This window comes from Solea solea, chromosome 3 (genome assembly GCF_958295425.1).
Source record: "Solea solea chromosome 3, fSolSol10.1, whole genome shotgun sequence".
Taxonomy (NCBI): domain Eukaryota; kingdom Metazoa; phylum Chordata; class Actinopteri; order Pleuronectiformes; family Soleidae; genus Solea; species Solea solea.
In genome coordinates, this window is record NC_081136.1 from 442969 (window position 1) to 470074 (window position 27106).

The following is a 27106-nucleotide window of genomic DNA, read 5'->3' on the forward strand; positions in this document are numbered from 1 at the left end:
TGCAAACACTCTTTCACAACGCGCTCTCCATTCTTCAGCTCCTGCTGGAGAAACACGGTAGTGCAGGACGTTACAAAGAAGCCATTATCCACGTGAGAGACACATTGATGGGTAATTGTATTCACTTGAACCCCTCCTAAATGATACGTACTGGACCTTTAACTACTCCATGGTTTTTACAGCTGGTCTGAAAAACCCACTTTTCCAAGTGACAGCGATGCAGACAAACATGATATTTTTTAAAAATCTGAAGATTAGGTTCCGTCTTTATTTTGAAATCCTAATTTGGTTACAGGAGATTTTTGTCACTAATAACACGACTTGAAGGAAAACGGCGACAGGGTGAACGACATGTTCAGAGCAGTGATCCTGATCTTTTACAGGTGCCGGGCACCAGCAGCAAACACTACAAAAACTGTCCCGCAGAGTATTTATTTATTTAAAAAACCATTCCTGTTAGTGTTATTTATGGTATTTATATGAATGCTTTTTCCTTTCAATGTAAATAAACGTGGTTTGTCGTTGTATGTATGAGTCGGAGTCGTGGATGTGGTTTTGCTTGAACTTGGGACAAAATAAACTCATAAATGAAAAGTGGACTGTGTTGCTTTTTGAAATATTCAAAGTGAAACCAGTGGATTTCAAACTCTCACTCACCCAGTGTGAGCAGGGTTAATGTTGCCACAGTTACGCTGGAGTCACGCCTCCTCTCTGTCATTAACAAACACTTACACGCCTAAAAATACACCACAGACTCACATTGTTGGATAATTAACCTTTGACCCGACATTCCACAACTTCCAAGACAAGAAACACGACACCACAGAAAACACGACGGCACCAAACTTAGAAATCAGTCACTGTGTGGAAGTATGACGTGGTATGGAGAAGAATGAGAATGACATCACAGAAATGAATGGATCAGAATTCAGTATTTAGGATCATGAAGCAGAAAACATCAAAGTGCCAAGAAAGCCATTCCTAACTTTTGTTTTCTTTATTACTTTTATACATCATTAATAGCCACGCTAGAGTTTAACGATTCCAAATATTTGGCTCAATTATTAAAACCTAAGCTTCAAAATGTCCGTGTGGATTTTGTTTTGCTTATTTTAACATTTTAACATCTATTCCTCTGACGTTTGTGCTTCTGATCAGTTTTTCCAGGATCATTTAGAAAAAGTGTATTAACAATTTCTAATAAAGAAAAACTAAAAGGTTTGTACATAAACACCAGATTAATTAGATTAGTGTTAAATTTGAAAAATGTGAAACAGTATAAAACGTATTTAAAGTGACATTTGTCTGAGTTTTTGTCTCCGTGTCCAAAAACAGGGCAAAGAATGGAAAGTCTGTCCAACTCTCTCCTCTCTGGTGACAAAGACACCAGTGAAATGACCGTAATAATGTGAAGGCCAACTTCTCAGCTTTCAGAAGCCGTCGCGTAACTATGGAGACGCAGAGCGCGATACACACGTGTCGCATTTCACACGCTGGCCGTTAAAGGGTTAACACGTATTCAAATCAACGTACATTATCCCATTATCCTCTTTACGTTGTCAGAAACACAAGCACAGAGAATAAATGTCTCTTTGTAAATAACGACTGCTTCACTACACAGATTATAGATTATGTCTCCATTACATAAATAATAGTGTCGGACTAAATATTTACCATTAATACTGACAAAACCTACAGAAACTCCACATTAGCCGAGTACAACAACTTATTTATTGTCAACACATTAAGGCTTGAAAAGAAAAAGAAATAAAACTCTTGGAATACGAGTAATCAATGAAAACATAAAGCTTCTCCCACAGAGAGATAAGATGTGTGTGTGTGTGTGTGGATATATATATATATATATATATATATATAGTTGTAAATCATACACAGTTTGCATAAAACACTTTAAAGATTTCATTTCATATTGCACAAGTGAGACGAGCAGCTGCAAACACTGAGATCAATAAAAACTTTGGTATCATCAAATTAAATGAAGTCAAAGAAACGTCACAACGCTAATATTATTAAATATTTGAAGACACACGATAACTGAAAACAACCAGTGTTTTAGTCTCACTTCATATCAGAGGATCTTCATCTTTGCCGATATCCCATCAAACATTTTCAAACCGATATCGGCCGATAACGTAACGGTACCGACATTATCGTGCGTCCCTAAATGACACACAGGTGACCAAGGACGGTGAGACAGTTTTTACACGTTTGATTTAAAGTGACACTTCCTGTCTTCAGTCGTCTGTGCTAACTTTGAGCTGCTAACTTCCCCTGGTTTTAGCGTTCATGACGGTTCATCATACAGGACATTTCCACTAAAGTGAATTTGTGCGTTATATTAATAATTCTGCCACGTTTGAAGCGCCGTCCTGATCCGACATTTCCACGAGACACAGAAAGCGTTTGACTGTTGTCGTTGATATTATTCCATCGACAACTCAACTAGGAATTTCCGAGGTCGTGGGGCCGTGTTTACACAGGAACACCGTGTTTACACAGGAACGCCGTGTTTACACAGGAACGCCTGAACTCAGACACTGACGGTGATTCCCTGTGATGCATTTTACACGACGCAGTCTCGACTCGACTCGACTCAACTCGACTCGACTCGACTTGACTCGACTCGACTCGACTCGACTCTTGTCTCTCGGTTTCTCTCTCAACATTCAGGAAAGCAAATGTCTAAATCTCTGTTTGGAGTCTAACACACACACACACACACACCCACACAATAATAATCATCAAATCTCTTTGGCTAATAAATCTCAGTGGGTCTCGACTGCTACACACTTTGATCCATGAGCTTTTCCAGGTGAAGTTTTCTGTTGGTGAAAACACAACGAGTGGAGGAGAGGACCGGGCCGGACTCGGTCTGGCTCAGAGTGAAGAGGAAGCGGCTGATGCCCGTGTTTGGACAGGGGGACATCAGCTGAGACGTCTTCATCCCTGGAGGAGCGGAGCACTTTAAGTCCTCCATGAGGTGCCGCACGGCCACGCGGATGTAAGCGCCGTGGCACACGACCAGAGCGTGGACCGACAGTCCCTCCAGACCTTCATCGGCCGAACCAACCGAGGCGCCTTCCGCAGAGGAAGCAGCAGAGGAAGCAGCAGCAGAAGCAGCAGCAGAAGCAGCAGAAGCAGCAGAAGCAGCAGAGCCGTTTACAGAAACCCCGTCTCCTGACGCTCCGGCAGAGGAACCCGAGCCCGACGACCCGTGTTCACTCAACATTTGCTTGAAAAGGACTTGGAGGAATTTTTTGAATCGTAGCTTCACCTGGAATCAAGGTGAGACGATCCACAGCTAAGAGGTCGAGGTTTGTTTCTTTTTCAGTCAGAACTGAGCTTTACTTTTTAGACAATGTTATACAGATATGTTGTTTGCAGCTTTTTTCAATGAGGACGAGCTGCTTTTCTTTATTGTCCATCACCGTCAATGACACATATTTGAGTTTGGGACTTTTTGATGAACAAATGTTCACAGACGTAATAAAAACCATCAACTTTTACTACATTTACTGCTTTTAAACTGTTTCAATGATGAACACCTGTACATGTGAAAGGTTTTAAACAGGTTTACAAACTCTTGTTGAATAAAGAAATATTTCACTGTCAGCAGCGTGAGAATGAGAAGCAGAAACCTGCAAACACCGCTCTCTCATCTCTAGTTAAATGTGTCAAAATAAACATAAACGTCCACTACACTGACACTTTGAGATCCAGCTTTAAAGAGCAATGTCTACTTGTGAACACTGAGGGGCGCTGTTGTTTAAAGCAGGTTGTGAGCTGTGTCTGACTCACCTGACCTAGGGTTTCTCCTCCTGGTGGAGTGTAGTCCCGACACGACTGACCCGCAGCGTTGGCCATGTTCTTCAGATGCTCTTTGGGACGCCCCTCTGCGACGCCGAAACTCTGCAGGAGCAACACAACGGCAGTGTACAGCGTTACCATGGAAACGTGCCGTGGAGCTGCAGCTGCGACGACGACGACGACGACGTGAAGTCAAGTCTCACCCGCTCTCTCAGTAACGGCTCCAACAGCATCTCCACGCCGGAGCAGTGAGTGTTGTTCCTCAGGATTATTTCAGCCGTCTGATGCAGGGACAGTCAGAAGGAAACTGCTGAGTCATGTTATGGTCAGACAAGACATGAATGTTCATTTCATTTACATCCTGTTTTTCCCGGCTCCTCCACAATCAACTGTGACGTTTGAAATAACTGATCTGGATTCAACAAAAACAGAGAGCGTCAGTGTCCGACTCGTCTGTTTCTTCAGGTTTCTTTGTCGTGTAGGAAGTTGTTGCTCGAGCCACAGTTTCCATCAGGCAACAGAAACTGATTCAGCGAATAAAGCACAAACTTTCACATTTCACTGCACTGGAAAAATGTTGCTTATGGCAGAAGAGACGAGGGAAGTGTGTGAAGACTCTGACGCGGCCGATGGCGCTAAAATTGCACCTGTTAATCTCTCACAATTCAGGATAATTTGGCCGGATAATCTGTTGAAAACAGCCTAAAGTAGGAAAGCAACCGCGAGTGTAGAAAGAGCCAGATCAGGATTGAACCTGGCCAATTATCCTCGTTACATAATATACTGTATATTTAACAGCAGTGGAAGGTAACAGAGACATTTACTTTCACCAGATTTGTCTCAATGAAATCTCAATGAAAAAAGTCTTTGGACAAACGTTCCAGCTGCTAATCCAACACCTCACTGTGACGACAAAGCATTGCACTGCATTGTTTATCATCGTGAACAAAAGCTTCAACGTCTGGGCTCACGTTGCTAACTTTAGCAAAACTACGGACGAGTGACGGGACAATAAACTATAAAGAAATCAAAGAAATCAAACATCAGGATCAAAAAAACACTTAAAATAAGTTCATTACTATCACTGTGATCATGTCAGTGACTAACTCACCAACATACAGTCTGTGACATTTATTTTTCAATATGCCACAAGAGGGAGCTGCATCTTTTCCTCGTGACTTATTATGATCTTATTAAATTCATTTTTTAATCACACGGTAAATGCAGACAGAAGGCTCCGCCTGTTCAAGATTAACACTTCTTTTTCATAATATCGCAAATTTAAATTAAATCGCAAAATCATTTTTTATAAAAAGTAGACTAATCGATAACAATCAGTATCTGGTATCAGGACCAGGACCAGGACCAGGATCAGGATCAGGATCAGGATCAGGACCAGGACTGATGAAATCCATCCTCTGTCAACAGTCACAGAGCTTCCATTGTTTTTCATTTAATAGTGTAAACAAAACATTTCACCTGTCAACGGTCCAACATATGAACTGATGACAGAAGCTCATTATAATCATGAGCAGCGTCTGTGGTTCTGTGGTGAGTATTACTGCACACAGACAGGAACACAGACAGGAACACAGACAGGAATAAAAAGGAAAATGTGTGTGAGGTTTGGCTGGAGGACGTTTGCCAGGTCTGGCATCACTTTAGCCAAAAGGTCACTGACGTAATGCTGCTGCACAAAGACTTTATTCTGAGATCATTTCATCAACCCACACAAAAAAAACCCTCAACGTGTTCATGGGTGAGGAAGAGGAGGGAGGCTCAGGCTCATGGAAGCGAAACCAGGACCCCCACTGACAGGAGCGTGATGGTCTTACCTGCACGGCCCGCTGTAAGTTACTGGCAAACACATTGGTGAACGCGATGTCGTGGAGGTATCGTCCCGCTGCCTCACCCTGCTGCACACCTGTCTCTGACAGCGGCGTGTCCACACCTTGACCTGCAAGTATGATTGACAGTGTTTTCAGTCTGTGCCGTCGTGTGTGATTCAGTGATTCATCTGTGTGTGATTCAGCGATTCTTCTGCGTGTGATTCAACGATTCTTCTGCGTGTGATTCAGCGATTCTTCTGTGTGTGATTCAGCGATTCTTCTGTGTGTGATTCAGTGATTCTTCTGCGCGTGATTCAGCGATTCTTCTGTGTGTGATTCAGCGATTCTTCTGCGCGTGATTCAGCGATTCTTCTGTGTGTGATTCAGCGATTCTTCTGCGTGTGATTCAGCGATTCTTCTGTGTGTGATTCAGTGATTCATCTGTGTGTGATTCAGCGATTCTTCTGTGTGGTCACTTTGCTTTATGTTTCACTGTGGTCGTTTTTGTGAACATTGTGTTTCATTTTTTCATTGTTTTGCACCTCATGTTGGTCTCTTTACAGTCGTTGTGTGGTTGGTCACTTTCTATGTCTCCGTCTTCATTTTCCACCTCGTTGAGGTCTTTAAGTGTCTTAAAATGATGACGACTTTTAAAAAAAGAACTATTAACAGCCATTTCAAACAGAGCAGATTCTTGGACCCTTAGGCCTCACATGGTTAACACTATTCAGGTAAATGTATGGAGTCTGTAGCCCCACCTCTCACAGCTGTCGGTGACACTGACCATCACCCGCTTATTCTTTGTGACAATTAACATATTTCTGAACTAATTCCCGGATCATTTGCATTTTCTTTGTTGATGTCATATCTGTCAGGTGACCTCAGTGTTTGGTGCTCAGACTTTGATCAGACAAATGTACCTGCAATCTTTTGTTAGAAATACACACTATTTTCAAAGTAAACAGAAAAATACCATGAACTTTAAAGTTTTTAATAAGTTTCACGTCTTCCAAAGATGTGGTACTAAGGCCACACAGGAATCTTACAAATGAACATGATAAATAAATCACAGCAGACTGGAACATCACTGGGACTGTATGTTGGCAACCTTCATTTGTTCATTATCATATGGATATTTGCTCTGGTGCATAGATTATCGTACTGCACGAGTGAGGACGACGATATATCACCAACTAGAGACACAGCACAATCAACATATTTCTGTATCTGACCACATTTTTTATAATATTACTCAAGTAAAAGTCAGTTATTACATTTATTGCACTGAAGTATCAAAACTAAGTTTAAGGAGTAAAAGTATGAAAAGGGGTTAGGAATTAGGTTGTGGGTTCAATTCCTGGCTCTGCTCTTCTATATGTGTCCATGAGCAAAGACACTGAACCGAGTACAGGAACATTACAACACGAGTATCGCGATATGGATAATATCATACACTGCCCCGTACTTTAAATGTAGTAGTATTATCAGTACTACTTTGACATTACTTTGACATGTTTAGGACACAGCGGTGAAATGAGTGCTACGACTTTAAATGTGTAATGAACTCACCTTGTAGCAGCTTGTCTCTGTTGTACTGTGTTTCCCCACTGTGTAAACACAACGTCACACAGTTAGACACAGTTTAGACACAGTTAGACACAGTTTAGACATAGTTTAGACACAGTTTAGACCCAGTTTAGACACAGTTAGACACAGTTTAGACACAGTTTAGACCCAGTTTAGACATATGAAAAGAATACAGTGTTTCCGGTGTGAAGGTGAATGTAAAAGCTAAGCTAGGAGAGGACGTGTTTCTACATTTCGCCGCCATGTTACGATACTAAACGTACAGACACTGCGAGTTTATTCATGTTCATGTTCAAGTTCAGCGAGAAATGAAGAGGAAAGTCCCGCAAATAAACGACGACTTACTGTCTCACGAGTGTTAAACTAAAAGTCAACATCTTCAGCAGCAGCAGCAGCAGCCGGTCTGAATTTACTTCCTGGTTTTTTTTTTGCCGGCGGCGTAATGACGTCATATTATCTTTGACGCACTCAGAGGCGTCAGCACGTCTCAGTGGCGAAGTTAGTGTCAGTTTGGATGGACAAGAAAACACTCGGCGCTTTCAGTTTAAGGAGAATTAATGAATTGATTTCTGTTCATTTTCAAATGAATGTGTTTTCAAAAACGTTCAATTTAACAAAGTTAAAACGTTCCCGCAATTTTACACGAAGTTAAAGTCAGCGACAGCAACGAGGACTTCCAACCTCAAACTAACTTCACCAAGGCTCCAAGAATGTCTGAAAAAACATCAAAATATTAATATTTATGATATTTCACAATAAAAGTGTTTCTTCTGCTATAGAACGAATCAAAGTTCACAATATGAACATATTTATGATGCTGATTGAATACAGTAATAAAAACATACAGAAATCACTTTTGTTACAACTTGATATTAAGTGGCGGGCCACATGAAATTGATTGGGGGCCACATGTGGTCCAAGGACCACGAGTTTGAGACCACATTCCAACACCACGAAGAAAAAAACTTTCATTATTATTTTAAAGCAATTCTACTTAAACAAACACATATTTATGGGAGGTATATTCAATATCTGCCAATTTGTAACTGACCAAACTCACGTGTGACAGTGACAACAAAACTGAAGAAGAGCATTTTCACTCTGGTGGGAAATCAGATCAGGAAATCATCATGTCACGCTCTCAACAGACAAAAATCAACGCTCACATGATTTTAGCCAATTTATTGAGGAGAATATGTTGAGGTACACTGTGTTTGCATGAGGGGACAATGGGGGGGGGGGGGCGGGGGGCCGGGGGGGCTGAAGAGTTTGGAAACACAACCACAAAACATTCTCTTTGACCTTTGACTAAACGGGTACCTCAAAAATAAACAATATTCCACTTTATTCCAATGAACTGATCTAAACACGCCAATGAAATTAAAAAAAGAACTTTTTTTTGTCTTTCTGATACATATATAAAACATACAGTATAGGCTGTTTAGCACCAGATGGATGAAATAACCTATTTTTATAGTGTAGGCACTTTAACTGTACAGTGGAACCTGGTGTTTGACAATCCTCTTGATTTAAAGAGAAGAAGCATCACACTTCCCCTCATCCAGACAGAAAAATCAAAAAGTGAAACCCGTCAAAACAAATTCAGAGTGTGTGTGTGTGAGATACAAAGTGTGATGAGGTAATGATGAGATGGGATCTCGCTCTATCCGTCCAAATTTAACCTGAGGTACACAAACATTACACAGAAGCAGCAAGAATATGATAGAATATAAAGATACAAATAATAATAAAAAAAAATGAAAACATGCTAATCAAATAAGATCGGCAAACACAAGTACTTCCAGTCCCGCCCCTCCCTCCACGACATGTACAAACAGAAAAAGCAAAAGAAGACACTTACAAAAAAATCATAATATAGCAGCACACGAGTGAATCACAATAAGGCATCTTTGTGTAAGACTAGAAAAGAAAAACAAAAGCTCCATAGCAGCAAGAGAATCATGGATATAATCTGGTTTTGTCACTTTGGAATTATGTTTTACAAATTATACACAGAACATAAAAGCATGAACGTTTTGTCTGAATGTATTAAAGCATCTTTTCTTTTCTTTTCTTTTCTTTAGGGGAAAAAAACAAACACATTTGGCTTTTGCACAACAGAACATGCACAAACAATTTAGACAAAACTCTTCTCAAATAGGAGATCTGTGGGGGAAACAACGTATACATATATACATATATATATATATATACGTTCACTCATCGTAAACCCATATCCAAAATGGAGAGAAGTCACAAAATGGCAGTTTTTACTATTTCAGTTCAGAGAACAGTTAACTAGAAACATGGAAAAAGAACAATAGTTGTGACACAATGTGTTTATAACATTTCGACAACTATTGGAAAGTTTTGGCTAAGTTTGAACAAAATTTCAAGTAAATAAACGCACTGATTCAAACAAAGAAAAGAGAGAGAAGAGAAATCTAAGTCTTTCCTAAGGTACGACTCTATTAGAACTAAAACTGATTATCCTACGTCTATTCCCCTGTCGAGCATAGCTTTCAAGACGACGTGCGTTACCCCATGGGAATCCAGCCCAGAAAAAAAATCAAATAACTTAAAGAAAATCTCAAATAAACAAAAAAAAAAGAAAAGAAATGACCCTACCAACCCACGGAACTCTCCTCAACCACCATCCCCTTACCAATCTGAAGGAGTGTGTTTTTAAAAGTGCATCAATATTGTATGAAGTCGCCCACTCTCTGTAAAGTTAAATGGTAATAATATCCATAACAGGAGAAACTGCGGCGCAAACAAACTGATCCGGCCGACGGCGTCAGGGGTTCTTCCTCCTCCTCCTCCTCCTCCTCCTCCTCCTCCTCCTCCTGCGCGTCACTCAAGTATCAGAACCATCACATAGCTTAAGTTAACGTCCTCACGCTTCATCACCATTTACTCATCTTTGTCTCCTCTTCACTTTTCCACGTGCTCACGTCGTCCAAACAAACTCCTCACAAAGAAACTTTCCATTCATTTCATCTCAAACCTGCAGAAACTTCCCCTTTTTTCCTTCCTGGTAACACGACATCATCATCATCATCATCATCATCATCACCACTGCTCCCTGAACCAGCAAACACTTGTAACTGCTCGTCTTCTGAACACGGTCGGAGCAACGACGCAAACGTCGGAACGATTCAAAAACACGCGCACGCACACACACACACACACACACACACACACACGCACACTCACACTCACACAGACACAGCGCTTCCCCGGTCCTTTAACGTCGTGGTGGCTTCGGCAGTGAAATCAAGACCTGAACTGAGCTCGTCTCGTCTCAGACATCAGCTTCTGCTCGACACGTCGGCCTCACGTCCTTCCTGTGTGAGCAGGCCCAGCCCACTCCTGGCCAGCACTCCAGCATAAATAATAAGCAGTGCTACAGGTGCACGCAGTACGACGGGTGGGTGCACGCAGTATGACAGGGAGCGAGTGGCGGCGCTCCTCCACCTGTCAATCAGCTTTGCTTAAATGCCATTTTCGGTATTTCTCAGCACTTCAATCACCCCCCCATAAAACTGTGAGTTGATAATTGTTTGCTAAAGATGATAAAAGAGTAACTTAACTAAATGCTTGCTAAATATACAATATTTATCATATTTGATTTTTTTTACTAGGTTGTATCAAAAGAAATAAGTATATTTCATATAATTATGTAATTTATTTATTTTTTTTCAAGTAAGAAAATATATTTAGGCGTCCCGTCCGTGGGGGGGAAACCTCAGGCACTATCAAGTTTTTCTTTTTTTTCTTTTCTTTTCAATAGCTTGTTTGATTACATGTGGCCCGTACAAACACAGGTGAAAGGATGAACGGGGCGAAAAGGAGAAGAAAAACTAGACATTTTCTTAACTTCTAATAAAGAGTTCAGAGATTGTCTCACTGTCACTCATGCAGTGTTTCCATGGCGATACTGGCAGCTCGCTCTCGCTCTCGCTCTCGCTCTTACATTAGTTCATGAGTGGTGTTCTGCCAGTCGGTGAGCGAGTGATTGGCGGTTCATAAGTTGACGTCGCGTACGTCTGTGGGGGTGCTGGACTGGTCCTGCTGCTCCCTGGCCTTGTTTCCCGCTCTGACTCTGGTCTCCTGTCGGGACTGTTGACCCTGCTGCAGGCTGGCGGCCAGCACGCGCTCAATTTGCTCTTGACACGCCCTCAAACAATCCTGAAACAAAGAACAAAGCAAAGTCGGTCTTGTTACACATTACACCCAAGCTGACACGCAGTAAACAAACACTTCTGCCAACACGGGCACAGCAGGCGCGGAAAACATCAGAACCACTCACTGAATTTAACATAAATATGATATCGGAGATTAACAACGGAAAGTCCCATGAGGAACATGAGCAGAATCACCAGCCCGGAGCGTTACAGTTAAGTCAGACAGCTGATTGGACATCATCGCTGTCAGTCTCTGTCAGTCTTGGATTTCGTCTCCGAACGATTGCAAAAACTAAATAATCGAAGCAAACGGATGAAAACTGGGCTTTTATTCTGAAAATAATTCAGTATGCATTTCCCTTCTAGCGACTCATTTTAAAAAATGTGGTGATGTTTTCTGACGTGGAGACTTTAAAGGTCTCTGCTCAGCAGCAAAACGATTCCCAAGCTTCATTGCAAATGTTTATCGTCGCTCTTTAGTGTTTTCTTGTTGTTTAAAATCTCCTCACGTGCAGTAACAGATGCTCCTTGAATTAGAAAGTGCATTTAAAGTAGGACGATTTGTTTTTTTAACCGTCAGTGAAATCATTTATAAAACATTTATTACAATGATTGACGTTTGCGTATTTGTGCTCATCCCTCGCCCGTGGTTGTGATGTCACTCCAATGTTATAGCTATAATCCCAAGATTGTCCATCTTTCCTCGTTATCTGACATTATCTCGTGATATTGATGAAAATGATTTGAAAGTTTTGCTTGGATGAAACTAAACTAGAGACAGATTTACTGTCTTCACCTGTGTGAAAAGCCAGCATTTGAAACTCAACTCGTTGTTTGACCTGTGGGTGTGGTCACATGCACGGCCCAGCAGTAGGCGGTCCTGTCTGCGTCACCACGACAACAACGTTGCTGTGTTCACCAGAACACAGCAACGCTAACGACACGAGTCTGAGGTCAGAGCCAAGAAACCAGGGAGGAGCTTAAACTCCGGACTCCCTCCCCCCGTCCTCCTGACAGCACGGTCAGTCCCATGAGAGGCCAAGAGGAAATGGCTTTGACCTGGTGACCTCTGACCCTGGAGTTTGTGTGTAAATGTGAATGAAGGACAGTGGGACCGGATGTTTTAGGACAACGTGGTGTGGTCTGGTCTGGGCGTCGATGTGGGAGGTCTGACTGCAGGAGTCTTAAAGAATGCACCCACACTCGCAGAGAGGCCAGCATTCCTTTGAAATGTACGGATAATTGGAACCCGATGGGCTGCAGTCGGCTGCCTGTTGTGACGGCGGGGTTGTGGGGGGACCCGTCGCCATGGAGATGGAACCGCGAGCCAAAAAGCACCCGTGCAGTTCGTCTGGCAACCGACGACGTGTGACAGCGATAACACACAGTGATGATAACGACGTTTGAACTGATCTCATCATCATCATCATCATCATCATCATCATCATCATCATACTGGAGGTACAGAGACACCACGTCTCAAACTGTTTAAAACACAGAGCATGTTTTTACTGTGTTTAAGACACACACACATATTTATTATAAGTGATAGTTCAGCTCCTCTGTGACATGTTTTCTACTTTTATTGTATGACTTGTTCATTTGTGTTGCATTTCTACTTTCTACACTGTGTTATTGTTTTGTCGTTTGTCTTATTTTTCTCTGATGTACAGCACAACACAGATCAACATTTACTAATTAATAAACAACTGATTAATCCAGAGGATTTATTAGCAGATAACTTGATAATAAAAATAACTAGAATGTATGTTCAATGTTAATGTATTGACATACTCATCATTATTATACTGCAGCTACACTTAAACCTTTTAAAGACTATGAAGAAAAGCAAAAATATCTGGTTTTATAAATGTAATCACTCTTGTTTTGTAACTCATGGACCATCCATTTCATTTAGAATACAGCATTTGTGCAGGACACACCTTATGTGAAGCTTGGTTCACTTTCTGTTTCCTTATTGGTAACAAACGGAAAGAAGCTTTGTTCCTCCACCAGGAGGGGCAGCACAGCTTCAGTGGGAGCCATGCAGAGAAATTACATGTGTCCCACCACAAGAATGTGGGATCTGAGTTTCAAGAAGACATTCCCTCTGCCGCTGCTCTTTATAGCAGCAGTCTGCCTCAGCAGCCACCAGCCAAGACCTTCAATCTGCCACTACTGAAGTCATCGCTGCTGCTGCTGCTGCTGCTGCTGCTGCTGCTGCTGTCGTCACATGTTGCAATGGTCATTATTATTATCATCATCATCATCGTCGTCGTCATCATGATTATTGTTATTGTTGTTATTATTGTTATCATTATTATTATTATCATGATTATTACTGTTATTATTATTATTTTTATGATTATTACTATTATTATTATTATTTTTATGATTATTACTATTATTATTATTAGGGGTCACACGGTGGGTATAGTGGTTATCACTCTTGCCTTGCAGCAGAAGACCCAGGTTCGAGCCCCGGTTGGAACAAGGGCCTTCCTGCATGGAGTTTGCATGTTCTCCCCGTGTGTGCGTCCCACAGTCCAAAAACATGCAACATGTGGGGATTAGGTCAATTGGACACTCTAAATTGTCCCTGCGATGGACGGACGAACTGTCGCCCAATGTAGCCGAGATTGGCACAGCACCCCCCGTGACCCTCTGGTGGAGGATAAAGCGGTAGATGATGATGACTGACTGACTATTATTATTATTATTATTATTATTATTATTATTAACGACACTAACATTAACTGCTGTGTAGGGTTAAAGCTTGTAGGTTCCGTCAGTGTGGTACTCACCACCTCTGTGTTGGTGATCTTGGCCAGCAGGTCGGTCAGGTTGTCTCTGGTCAGCCTCTGGTCAGCCTGGTCCAGCTGGAGGCCGCACACAGCAGCTCCCATGCTGCCTGTGGCGATCATGGAAGGAGGGTTCATGGCGAGGCGGTCATCTGCGAGGCGAGGGAGGAGCATTAGTCAAGAAGCTGCGGCTTTGAGCCAGAATGACACACGGAAATCACATATGTAAGTCTGATTCAAAGCACTTCAACCCAGCCAAGAGGAAGTATGAAAGATGCATGAGGTGTGCAAACATCTGAATCATCCTCAGCTCTGCAGCTGAACCTGACTTTCCCACAGTCTGGATTTCAACAGAGGGGGCTGCACTGGGAACCCGTGTGCTTTTCCTACACAGAGACTGGAGCCATGATTAGAAAAGCAGAGTAGGAAGCCTCCTACTCGCTGAAAAATGAGTTCCAGGAACGACTCCCTCCAGTCCACATCCAACTCTGACAGACTTAAGCGACAACAGGCCTGGACGGAGGAGGCGGAGGAGGATTACAACACGAGCACTGAGCCCAGCGCTGCCTCCAACAGCTCATAACTTCAGCTCTCACCTTAACAGTTATTCCTAATTCACTGGGAAACCCTGGGGTTATATTCAATAACTATCTTACCTGAACACTCAGAGTTCTCTTTTAACAGCAAACTCCTCCACGCTTAAAGAAAAGAAAGGTTTAAAAGAACTGAGAAACTCAAGCCTGAGGCCTGATCGACCTCCGGTACTATGGATGATAACGTGTTTGTGACTGATCCATGACACGGAAAGTCAAATTCATCGAAATCCTGAGAGAAAACAACACACACACACACATACATATATATGTGTATATATATACATACATACATACATACATATATATACATATAGACAGATAGGAAGAGATGAAATGGTGACCCACCATGAGGTGACCCACTGGTTTAAGAAGTGCTGTTTTTAAGCCAGGAGGTTGATACATTGATACTTTGGTCAGCACCATGTTGCACTTTTAAAAGTAACCATATTAGGAAGACTGTGGGTCTGAGTAAGAGCTCGTCCAATTCTTGTGCAACTATTAGAGAACACGAGCCGTCAATCTCAGTGCAATGTTGTTGTATTTAGGGCTGATTCTTACTCTCCTTGTCTGTACATCCTTACTATATATGCATCCATACATATATACATATATATACACATATGTGTATATATATATATATATATATATATATACATATATATATATATATATATATACATATATATACAGTATATACACAAATGGGCAGCCCGTGGCCAAGTGGGAACTTGGCTTGTAACTATCAAATCCCGGCCAAAAGGGCTGGGGTACCCCTGAGCAAGGTACCCAACCCCCAATGCTCACCGGGTGCTACTCAGTGTGGCTTGTGTGCAAGTTTAAGGCGACAGAAGAACTGTAAATGGAACAATGAGTCACAGGGTGGACGTCATGCTGTGTTGAAGACCTGATAAAGTGATGTGAAGTGACGTCAGCCACTTCCATGTCTACTCACTATAATCATTAGCGGGTAACGTAGGACAGGGGAGAAGAATCCATGCTTTTGCTTTTAGACTGATGATATTTATAGTTCTCATTTACCTTCAAAGAGAAAGAATCTATTTCCTGATGACAGATCTTAGGATCCACTTTTAGCATTAGCATGGTCTCAGCACGTGCACGGAGCAAACGCTCATCTTAAATAAGCAGGGGAGCGACACACGGAGTGGTCAACAGTGGTCCTGGTGGCCTTGTTGGCTTTGATTAAACCCTGGAGAGCAGCCGGCCTCACTACGCCCATCATCCTCTCCTCCAGGGAGCAGCTGTCCATAGGAGGAGCTCCTCCATCATAAGAATAACATCTCGACTCCATATAAAACTCCAAACATTTACATTACTGCAGAACCACAGCAGGCCTCCTTCTTTCCACTGTGGCTGCTTTGTGCCTGGATATAACGAGCTGCTTATGAATAGCAGAGGCGACCACTGAAACACACCCAAATATAAAAAAAATAGTGTGACACTAAAACTGTGCTGAACAGGGCATGAAAGTCATGGAAGGAGCCTACGGTTGCACTAAGAACCTCCAGTAAACTCCTGCTTATTGGACACAATCCACTGCCATTACTGGGGATTTTGATGGAGCTAAAAAGACCTCCTTTCTTTATTTCCTTCATTGAATTAGCTGAAAGGAAGTGGCAGCCTTGTGACAGTGGAGCGCTGTATTGTACGAGGTGACCCTGTCGTCGTGGTTTTTCCATCCAGGATATGAAAATATTAGAGGGATTCCTCGCACGGACAAAGGAATGCCGTGGAAATTCACCTCGGGGGAGAGGAGAGGAGAGTTTGTGCTCCTGCAGAGTCTCCACAGTTCATTGTGGATCTGAGGGCAGGATGAGAGCAGGAAGGAAGATCACTGGATCACTGGATCACTGTCCTGACTTTTTAAACTCGGAGCCTTCACTGTCAACTCACAACGTCTGAATCTGCATCAACGCTCCTACACTTGTGTCCTCATTGATCCGGTGTTTAAGAGCCACAAACACGACTGTCGAGAAGCTGAAAAACTCAGTTGACTTGAGTTTCAAAACTTCAGGGGTTTTTTTTTTTAAATCAAAATGACCGTTTAAAACAGAGACGTTAGCAAATTCACTCGTTTGATTGTTCATTGTTCTATATTATACATGAACATAAACGTCATCTTCAAGCCATCATTGAGGGGAGTAGCTTTATTTTGATGCTATCTTAGGTGGTAATTCTTCATCTTGTTTTAAATCACAGAAAACCTCGGACTAAAGCTCCACTTAAAAAAGGTTAAACAAGGTTAAACAAGGTTAAACAAGGTTAAACCTCCCTGTATGACAGTAAAATACAGGATTTGACCCAAATCCTGGCAAAAATGAGCTCTTTGTAAACGACGATGTGGTTTCACAGATTCAATTCCTGACTTGTTATCGGCCACATCTCGACAACCAGCTGTGAAAAAAGCTCTGTTAACACTTATTTATTTCAGTTTCAGTTTCATAAGAGAAATCCCTGTTCTGATATTTAACCGCCGGTGTTTCTAAGCAAACAGCTGCACAGACGACCGACGGGCTTTTGTTTTTGGGTCTAAATTTCAAATGAAACAGCAGTTTGTTACTGTGTGTGTTACACTAGGACCGAGCCGCTATCATTGCCCTGCATGTGGCTAATCTAAACACAGCACTTGCACATGAGTTTTCTCAGCAGAGAAACACGGAAACGAGCGCGTCCAGCAGCTTGTTGCAGCTGCTCGACTGTGGAGAAAAAGCCCTACAACACAAGCTGTGGAGAGAGAGAGAAGAGAGTGGAGGTCACAGATGACTCACAGCCAGGGAATGCTGGTGTGTGTGGGAATATTCCGGTGGACGTGAAGAGAAAGAGAGAGAGAGAGCATGAAATGACACGCAGCTGCGTTACCTGTGGCACAGAGGGCGATGAATGTGAGGGTGTGTTTGCGAACCATCGCCAGTCTGTCTTTGGGAAGGGGGAGCCTGCGAATGATGTGATCTATGAAATCATTGGGAATGACTGAGGCCATGTTCCACTTCAATTTCCCCAACACCACCAGTTCCCAGTCCTGAAAAAGTAAAGAAAAAAACAGGAAAACGATGATCAATTCAACCACAGTCTGAAGTCTGCTCAGTCAGAGGGTGAAATGGCCGGCTGCCACGCCTCCATTCACCGTGAACAGGAGCACAGTCCATCTTTATTCCCACAGGAAATGAGTGTGTAAGAAGAGTAACATTTCTTCACTCTATCTTATTATCTGCGTGCCTTTCTCATTCCTCGCATCCTTTGTGTTCACATCACCAGCATGTGACAATCTTTTCCCTGCTCAGAGGCCCGCTGCCAACGACACCGCTCACGCCTTCCTTCCTGTCACAAGCACCAACAGCGGCACAGAAGGTGCCCACGACGTTGTATGACATCATTTCCTGTGTCTTCATCATTATTCTCCCATATTATGACTGAGTAATAAAGAGCGTCTGACTCAGTTTGTGAGAATGTTCCTTCATGTTTGTTAATGTCAAACTCACACAAGGACAGAGAGTGAGAGCGGTGCAGAGACATGTTTGACTCTCATTATCATGAGCAGATTTCACTGAATCTGGTCACATTCCCACTCACATGAGTCACGACGTGACCATTTCCATTCACTCACTCACTCACTCACACAAAAGATTTACCAGTGTTGTGAATTTTAAATGTGTTGTTCTACAACTGTCCTTCTTTTATATAAACTAGTTGGAACTGGTGTCCACATCAAGGCAACGACAGTCATGTCATGTATCCAGTGAGTCTGAGGGGTGTGATACATACATACATATACACACATATATATATATATATATATATATATATATATATATATATATATATATATATATATATATATATATATATATATATATATATATATATACACACACATATATATATATATATATATATATATATATATATATATATATATATATATATATATATATATATATATATATATATACACACATATACATATATACATATATACACACACACACACATATACATATATATATATATATATATATATATATATATATATATATATATGTGAATATAAGACTTGAAGTGCCTGGTGAGGACCGTGTGATCCAGAGTCCAGAGCGTGGAGCTAAAGCTACGGCAGGTCGATGAAACCGTGGCGAGATAAACCCAAAAGTCTCCAAGTTCATAATGTTGAGTTATTGTAATTACGTCCTAAGATGACTTACACCGCGAGAGGCAGACAAGTGATGACTGTGTGCTTTTCAACTCCTCACTTCCTGTGTAACCTGAAATGCAAACATCGCACACCACAAAAACCCCACACCGGCCGGGACAGCACCCCCTCCTCCCCCCACATGCTAAAGAACGATGTAAAATGATGTGAACTGTCAGCCCTCAGAACATGACCTGTCATACATGTGCGTGTATATTGGCCTGTCTAGCCTCTGAGGAGATTGTTGACTGTGGAAGGAGCAGGGTGGTGGTTTGTTGTCCGTGCACTCACTTCCTGGACCGCTGCCATGACACACACACACACACACACACACACACCATTACAAGAAGAGCTGCTACATCCTTCAGTTGCTCTCGCTGCGTCCTGTGAGGATATCCAGGAATTAGGAGACTTATGACAATGTGGAGCATCAAATTGGACGAATGTCATTTCCCTAAACAGCTCCAGGCTCCGGGAAGCCCAGGAAGATGTAAAGAGAACGTGTGGCGCTGGTCGGTTGAAATATGAAGTGGATCTATCTCCTTAAAACACACCTGATGTTTATTGAGCGGTCGACTGACAGACTGACATTTACTGTGCAATTACTTGGATACTGGATTGATTGGATGAGTCATTTATAAGGAATCGCTTCAACTGGGAGGAAATGTTGGATTTTCTAAAAGTGCAACTTCTAACTTTTTAAAGTCCGATTTGTCCCTGGAAACCTGAAACCACTGAATTGGACATTTTTGCATGAAAACAATCAAATATTCTTCTCTCTGTTATAGCTACAGTGTGCAGTAGAAGCATAACTAAGAATTAGAGCTGAAACGATTCATCTTTTATTAATCAATTACTAAATTAATCGACAACTATTTTGACGATCAATTAATCGGTTTAAAGCTTTTTTCATGATTAAAACAAGATTTCCGATTGTTTAAGTCTCATAAATGTGAATATTTTCTTCATTTCTTTTCTCGACATAACAAAGAAATCATTAGAAGAGAATCATTTTCGTTTGTGGACAAAACATCATCATTTCCAGGTTTGACGAACACCATTTTTAAGGTTTTTTGATATTTTATGGACCAAACGATTAATCGATTAATTGAGAAAATAACTGACAGATTAATGGATTATGAAAATAATTGTTAGTTGCAGCTCTACTAAGAATTACTGCAAGTTTTAACACAGAACAGCACATGAAAACAGCTGATGAGGAGGTGTGAGTGTGTGGCACAAAGCTCCACACAGAGCTTGTGTTGTCAACTTCATATCTCTGCATTCTCTTTGTTTGTTTGGACAAAACAAGAGAATTCAAGATGCCACTCTCTGTTTTTTTTGAGATCCTCTTGATTAGCATTTTAGCACAATATGGGTGAGTCCAGGAAACGCATGTCGTTTTCACTGGAACTGATAACATCGTCTTGATGTACTGTACTGTAATAACGTTGTAAAGTGCTTTCTGGCTACTTTCCTGGTGTAAAAGTCCATTTGTTCTGGGAAAAGTATCCATACGTTTCAGGCTAAAGCCAAACTCTATGCTGCATAACTGTCACTAGATGGCATCACATCCCTCTCCGGTCCACATGGATCCAAAGAAAGGATGTGGCTGTATTGTGCACAGCTCCACTTACAGAGAAAATGGCAAACTTCCTGTGTAACAAATTAAGCCATTAGCATTATAAAATCATCCCAAATGTGATAGTGCAGTTTTAGGCTCTCATGAACGATTGAATGGATGAAGGGATGAATGAATGGGTCTTTTGAGAGTCCAGTGCTTACCAGCAGTTCCCGTGGTGTGATGGAGTTGTCCGTGTACATGCAGAGTTTTTCTGCAGACAGCGGCCTGCCGTCTTTTAACTTGGAGGCCAGGAATATGCACACAGCTCCCAGAAGCTGCAAAAAACTCTTTCTCGTGGGCATCACTGCTAAAAATCTATCCAAATAATTAATGGCTAATGGGAAGACGTCTTCATTGCTCTTCTCCTCTTCACAAACCTAGGAAAAGACAAATATATAAACAAATAACACATCAGGATTCATTCAGAAACGTTGATTTCTCTTTGATAAAAGCACTGGCTTTAGTTTGTTTCTTTCTTTCTGCAGCTGTTGTGTTTTTATGGCTGAATCTTTGTTTTAATCACAAGCTGCAAAGTTTAAAAACCAAAAAACGAATGAGTTCGACTGGATCGTTGAGTTCAGCTAAAACCTTGTCCTCGCCTCCTCTTCCTTGTTTGGGCTTGTCGTGCTTAAAAAAAACAAAACAATCAAAAATAATCAAAAAATAATAATAAAGACGTTTTTTAAGCGTGCAAAATGTCTTAAACGTGTGTTTAAATCATATCCGACGGTTTGGAAAAAGAAGTGCGAGCTCAAATTCAGAGTTTTTATAGGTTTCAAAGTAAAGTTGGTGTTGCGTTCACGGCCCCTGCCTTTTCCTCTGAGCTCGCTCCACTTTAAAAAATAATTATAATTACAAGCAGAGTGAAATGGCGGATTCTAATGTCATGTTAATTAAGACCAAGTGTTCCCCTGTCGTTCAAACCCGCTGAACGGCGAAAGGCGACGGTTTAACGCCGTTAACCAGCGTAAATATCCAAGCTAGGCTATTTCTTTGAAGCCGATTTTTCTTCGTGGTGGAATTTCCGTCTCTCCCACGCCTCTGGTGAGTCATTGTCATTCAATTGTCAAGTGGGTCAACATCCATGACAACGTCATGTGACCTTAACGAGCACGTTTATGACTTAGTAACACAAAAAAGAAACATTTGTGAAGGTTTGTGCGTGTGAACGTGCGAAAACTAGCTTAAGCATCAACGCATGAAAACGCTGACCAACCTCGTGCATCCAGGTAGCGACCATTCGTCTCATAAACGGCCGAACATCCTTCTGGACCCGCTGGAAATAAGAGCACGGGGGTAAAAACCTGTCCTCGGTGGTTAATAGAATGTCCAACACTCTGTCATCAAAGAGGATTTTCGGGTCAGGCTGAGCTTTCACGGTTATGTCCGACTCCAGGCACAGAAGCTCCATGACTCGGGCCCCTTCACTCTCTCACTCTCACTCTCACTCTCTCCCTCTTTTTATGCTCAAATGACACTAATTAAAAATATTAATGCTGTCAGAGTGTTGTCGACAGGAGCAGGAGCAGGAGGAGGAAGAGGAGGAGGAGGAGGAGGAGGAGAAGTGGCCCGGACGAAGCATGAAGCAGAGACTGTTTTCGCTCCTCTCCTGCTGCCTCCTCTCTGCTCACTTCTTCTTCTTCTTCTTCTTCTGAGTTGTTCGCCTTCCAACGAGCGAGGAACACAACTTCCGGTCTAACCTTCAAAATAAAATCCTCGGGTTCAGGATCATTAAATAAATGAGGTCGAGGGCCAATTTTATTTTGTAAGCAATTGAATATTTGTGCGAAAAATGTCATCGTATTTTCACCAGGTTTTCATTGAAGTAATGTATTACATTTACTCACATTACTGTCATTAAGTAGTGTTTTGTGTACTTTTTAAAGTCATTTTAAATTTGTAGTTTTACTTTTACTTTTAGTTTAAATCACATCTGTTACTGAGTTAGGAAATAAATGAATACAAAATCACACACCGGAAACTTTGCAGTTAACAATGAGGACAGGTGAATGAATGATGAGGACAGGTAAATGAATGATGAAAACAGGTGAGTGAATGATGAGGACAGGTGAATGAATGATGAGGACAGGTGAGTGAACAATGAGGACAGGTGAATGAACGATGAGGACAGGTGAATGAACGATGAGGACAGGTGAGTGAATTATGAGGACAGGTGAATGAACGATGAGGACAGGTGAATGAATGATGAGGACAGGTGAGTGAATGATGAGGACAGGTGAATGAATGATGAGGACAGGTGAGTGAATTATGAGGACAGGTAAGTGACTGATGAGGATGATTTTTTTGTGTGTAGATAAACAAACAATTTAAGATCAGATTTTTGTGAAATCATCTGCCGGGGCCACATACTGATGCTGCCGGGCCAGTTATGACCCACGGGCCACCAATTGTTTGGCTTCCTGTCATGATATTCCTCCTTTAAGCTGTTCTACTTACTGTTCTACTGCATACTTATACTACGAGCATCATATTATATTATATATTATTAAGAATCCTTGACAGAGTAAATGAAGTATATAATGTGATAATGTGCATGAATCCTTACATTTACATTACTATGTTCAAACATATACACAGAGGCTGCAGATTTAGTCTCATATGCTTTTTTAAGCACAAACTTTCACAATCAGATGAATGATTTTTGTTTTCACGATGTAAGAACAGAGCAACAAATACAACACACAAGCTTAAAGGTGTGACCTGCAAACACACACACACACACACCCAGGATGTCCATATAAGGAGTTGTGTATTATTCCCACGGTGAATTACCAAGGGTGCAGATCTGTGTGTGTGTGTGTGTGAGCGCTGAGGATTAAACAGTGCCAGACATGCTGGTGTTGTTAGTAATGTGATTAAAGGTCTGTACGTACATTGTGCGCTCTCCCTGCAGGACTGCGACAGAACAATGACGTTGTTCTTGACTCATCATCAGAACGTTGTCTGTGTCTGACAGCTATGCTGTGATTGACCAGAAATGTGAATGAAGAATGAAACATGCAGACGAGAAATAACTTTCTTGTTGTTCTTCAACTCTCAAGAACAACAAGACTGCGAGTGTGTGAGCAGGCTTTAAGTCCGAGGTCTAATTCAGATGCTTCAAAGCAGAGGAACGTGTGTTTGTGTCGCTGTCGTCGAGGACAGTCACAACAGTGCAGGATAGAAAAGTGGAAGAATGCAGCAGTTTATGGTTCCATGTCTACCTCTCAATCACCCAGCCCAGCTGCCCTCACACGTGTGACGACAGTGCTGGGAAATGCAAATGGAGAATAAAGAACTCGCAGACTCGGGCGTCTTCCTTAAAAGGCTGACAGGTGGTGGAGAACTTGCACAGAAAGATTATTAAAAGCACACATGCCAAGAAGTGCTGAAATGCTTGCAGACGTGCAGTTGTTGTGCTGTTAGCTCACACAGAGCGACCTCTGCAGCGTTCATCTGTTCACTGTTGGTTTATAATCTCGACAACAACAACAACACACTTCTACACCTCGACGTTCAAACTCAAAATAAGACGTCAGAGGGCGCTTCGTTGATTCAGATGTAACAAACAGCTCCGATGTTTGCCACTTTTCCATGATCCGTGTCACTCACGCTGTTTTCCATCACGTGACTGAGTAGCTCCTCCTCAACGTGGGCGGAGTCACTGCCGTGACGTGGTTTTCTCTGCGACACAAACACAAACTTGTGTTGTTTTGGGTGAAAGTGAATCCTCAGAATCATTAGAATCATTAGAATCATTAGTTCAGATGAGTTGAGTGGTTCAGTCGGTGAACGTGGTGACGATGAATCCACTCCTCTGTGGAAACACATTTGCTGAATGTTGCAGATGAACGCGTGTTTTTTTCACATGTCACTTCAGTGACGACACTCTCTGACCAATCAGTGAGCTGCAGTCTGATGACGTCACACTTTAGTATCGGCTCAGCTGAACCTCTTCAGAGCAGGAAGTGAAAGAGTTGCGTCAGAGTCATGTTAGAAGATGCTGCTGGATGTAAAACCACGTCTGTGAGTTGTGACCACAGTGTGTTACGTCGTTGTTATCAGGTCAGAGTCCGACGACATGAGCTGGATCCGTGGGATGCTGCGACAAAGGGTGTGGACGGTGTGTTGATCGCTCTCCTTAAAGGACGTCCACTGACATGGTGGCTGAGGAGAGACATCCACATCTGTCCTTCTAAACTGTCAAAAGGTGGGATTATAATAGAAGAGGAAGTTTTGAAGTTCTCAACATCCTTGTAAGTCTCTGGTGGTTCTGTGTGCAGCTGCAGGCGTATCATTCTTCATCAGAGACATCAAAACGTCACAGAAAAGGCCTTGGAGGCAGATATGACACCAGGGCAGAACCCAGGCCTGAGTGGAGCTGAATGACATGTGAAGTTTCATTCATTGAGAGGAAACAGAGGAACACTGTGAAGCTGTGATGAGAGCAGACTGTGAAGTGAGAGTGGGAATGTCAAGGTTACCAAGATTAGTTCTACTTCAAAGCTTTCAGACGATCACAGTGTTACACCTCTGACTGTGTGGTGAGGATGAAGAGGATGAAGAGGATGAAGAGGACATTGAAAGCACTGACACTTGAGGGAAACAGAGGTGTCAGGCAGAGACAGCAGCATGTGTCCTGTGATAACACATGTCAGCCACTATCACACAGAGGTAACAGAGAGCAGCCCAAGCCCTGGGAAAACGTGGAGGAGCGTGAAATCACCTTGATCCAAAGATTCCTGCCGCATACCAGTCCAGTGAACCCACCAGAGCACGGGGGCCCGGAGGTGGGCAGACTGCCACCGATCAGGAGAGAGAGAGAGAGAGAGAGAGAGAGAGAGACGGGTCTGAGAGCCGAGCATCACCTTGTGTTGTTCCTGTGTCAGATTAAAGCCACTCACTCAGATGTAAACACATGCCGGCTTCAGGGCCGAGCGTGATTACAGGTTGCCCATGTTGCTGTGTTTGGGTTTACTGACACTAGAGAAGAGGATGCTATGGCTGGAATGCTGTGGTGTGAACCGTGGTGTGAACCGTGGCGAACGCTCCTCCCAGCGCTTCTGTCTGTCACATGGTTTCATCGTCGACGCTCTGGCGTAGAGCGATCACAGCGCTCAGGGCGCTCACGTGAGGATCTCTGGTCTCTATCACAAGTGTCACACATCACTCACTGCAGAGGCTGAGGTGCTGTGAGCACGACTGGATCAATAACTGTAGTTTGTCCTCATTCTATTTTTTGGACGTGTGAATTCCACTCCCCTAACGCTCGAGTCCCTCCCACCATCAATCCTTCACGGTGTATTTGAAGCTCTGTGGTGAAACCAGCTCATTTAGAAGAGATGAGAAAACAAATGCAGCTCGGGGAGAAGAGGGTGTTCCCCCCACAGTGTGTCAGGAATGTTTTGGCTAAACTAAAAGCCATCCTTCAAACTCAAATGCCAGAATTGAGGAGACAATGACGGGACAGACGGAAACATCCGGGCCTGGTCGTGAACACAGGACTGTTTCTTTTCTGCGGCTGTTGAATCTCCGCCTTCTTCCCTGTGACGTCCGGCAGCTTGAGTGTCTGAGAACATTGTCCTGTTCTAATGACGGACAGACGAGGGCAGAGGACGAGTCCTGGACAACACTGCTGTTTAAAAACATGTTGAGAGAGACAAAAGAAAAAGAAGCACCAGCGCAGCGTTATCACCAGTTCATCCACTCACAAGTTTGTTAGCTTCAGTCGACGCTCGCTGTTTCCTCTTGTTTCCTGTTTTTAAGTTAAAGTCATCTGCTGCAGGCTCCGCCCTAATATCTAATGGTGCTGATCTTATCAGTTCAATATCCGCTTTACAGTAATTAGTGCATCTAATGGTGAGGCGGACTGAGGCGGACTGAGGCGATCTGAGGTGGTCTGAGGCAGTCTGAGGTGGTCTGAGGCGGACTGAGGTGGTCTGAGGCGGACTGAGGCGGTCTGAGGCAGACTGAGGCGATCTGAGGCGGTCTGAGGCAGTCTGAGGTGGTCTGAGGCAGACTGAGGTGGTCTGAGGCAGTCTGAGGCAGTCTGAGGTGGTCTGAGGCAGTCTGAGGCAGACTGAGGCAGTCTGAGGCGGTCTGAGGCAGTCTAAGGCAGTCTGAGGCAGTCTGAGGCAGACTGAGGCGATCTGAGGCGGTCTGAGGCAGTCTGAGGCGGTCTGAGGCGGACTGAGGCGGTCTGAGGCGGTCTGAAGCGGTCTGAGGCAGACTGAGGCGATCTGAGGCGGTCTGAGGAGGTCTGAGGCGGTCCCCCTCCCACAAACGTGAACTTTCTCTCTGCCATCAGATTCACATGTGCACAGTGAGCGTTAGCTTCAAAGTGCTGCTGTAGGAACATGTTGCTCTGTGAGGACGGCCCTATGAATGAATGAATGAATGAATGAATGAATGAATGAATGTGAGGCTCTACACTCATGCACACATGTTTAA

At 42.7% G+C, this 27106-nt stretch overlaps 2 protein-coding genes across 2 annotated transcripts; both read right to left on the reverse strand.

Annotated features, from left to right (window-relative positions):
* Positions 1–2524: 2524 nt before the first annotated feature.
* tigarb (TP53 induced glycolysis regulatory phosphatase b) lies at positions 2525–7668 on the reverse strand. Its single transcript, XM_058624143.1, has 6 exons — positions 7590–7668; positions 7227–7264; positions 5664–5785; positions 4032–4109; positions 3820–3930; positions 2525–3295 (listed from the first exon to the last, which is right to left on the reverse strand). The coding sequence occupies exons 1-6, from the start codon at positions 7619–7621 to the stop codon at positions 2804–2806; spliced, it is 873 nt and encodes a 290-aa protein (XP_058480126.1). The 5' UTR covers positions 7622–7668; the 3' UTR covers positions 2525–2803.
* Positions 7669–8460: 792 nt separating this feature from the next.
* Positions 8461–22301, reverse strand: ccnd2b (cyclin D2, b). Its single transcript, XM_058625188.1, has 5 exons — positions 21873–22301; positions 20818–21033; positions 17706–17865; positions 14236–14384; positions 8461–11435 (listed from the first exon to the last, which is right to left on the reverse strand). The coding sequence occupies exons 1-5, from the start codon at positions 22065–22067 to the stop codon at positions 11271–11273; spliced, it is 885 nt and encodes a 294-aa protein (XP_058481171.1). The 5' UTR covers positions 22068–22301; the 3' UTR covers positions 8461–11270.
* Positions 22302–27106: the final 4805 nt, after the last annotated feature.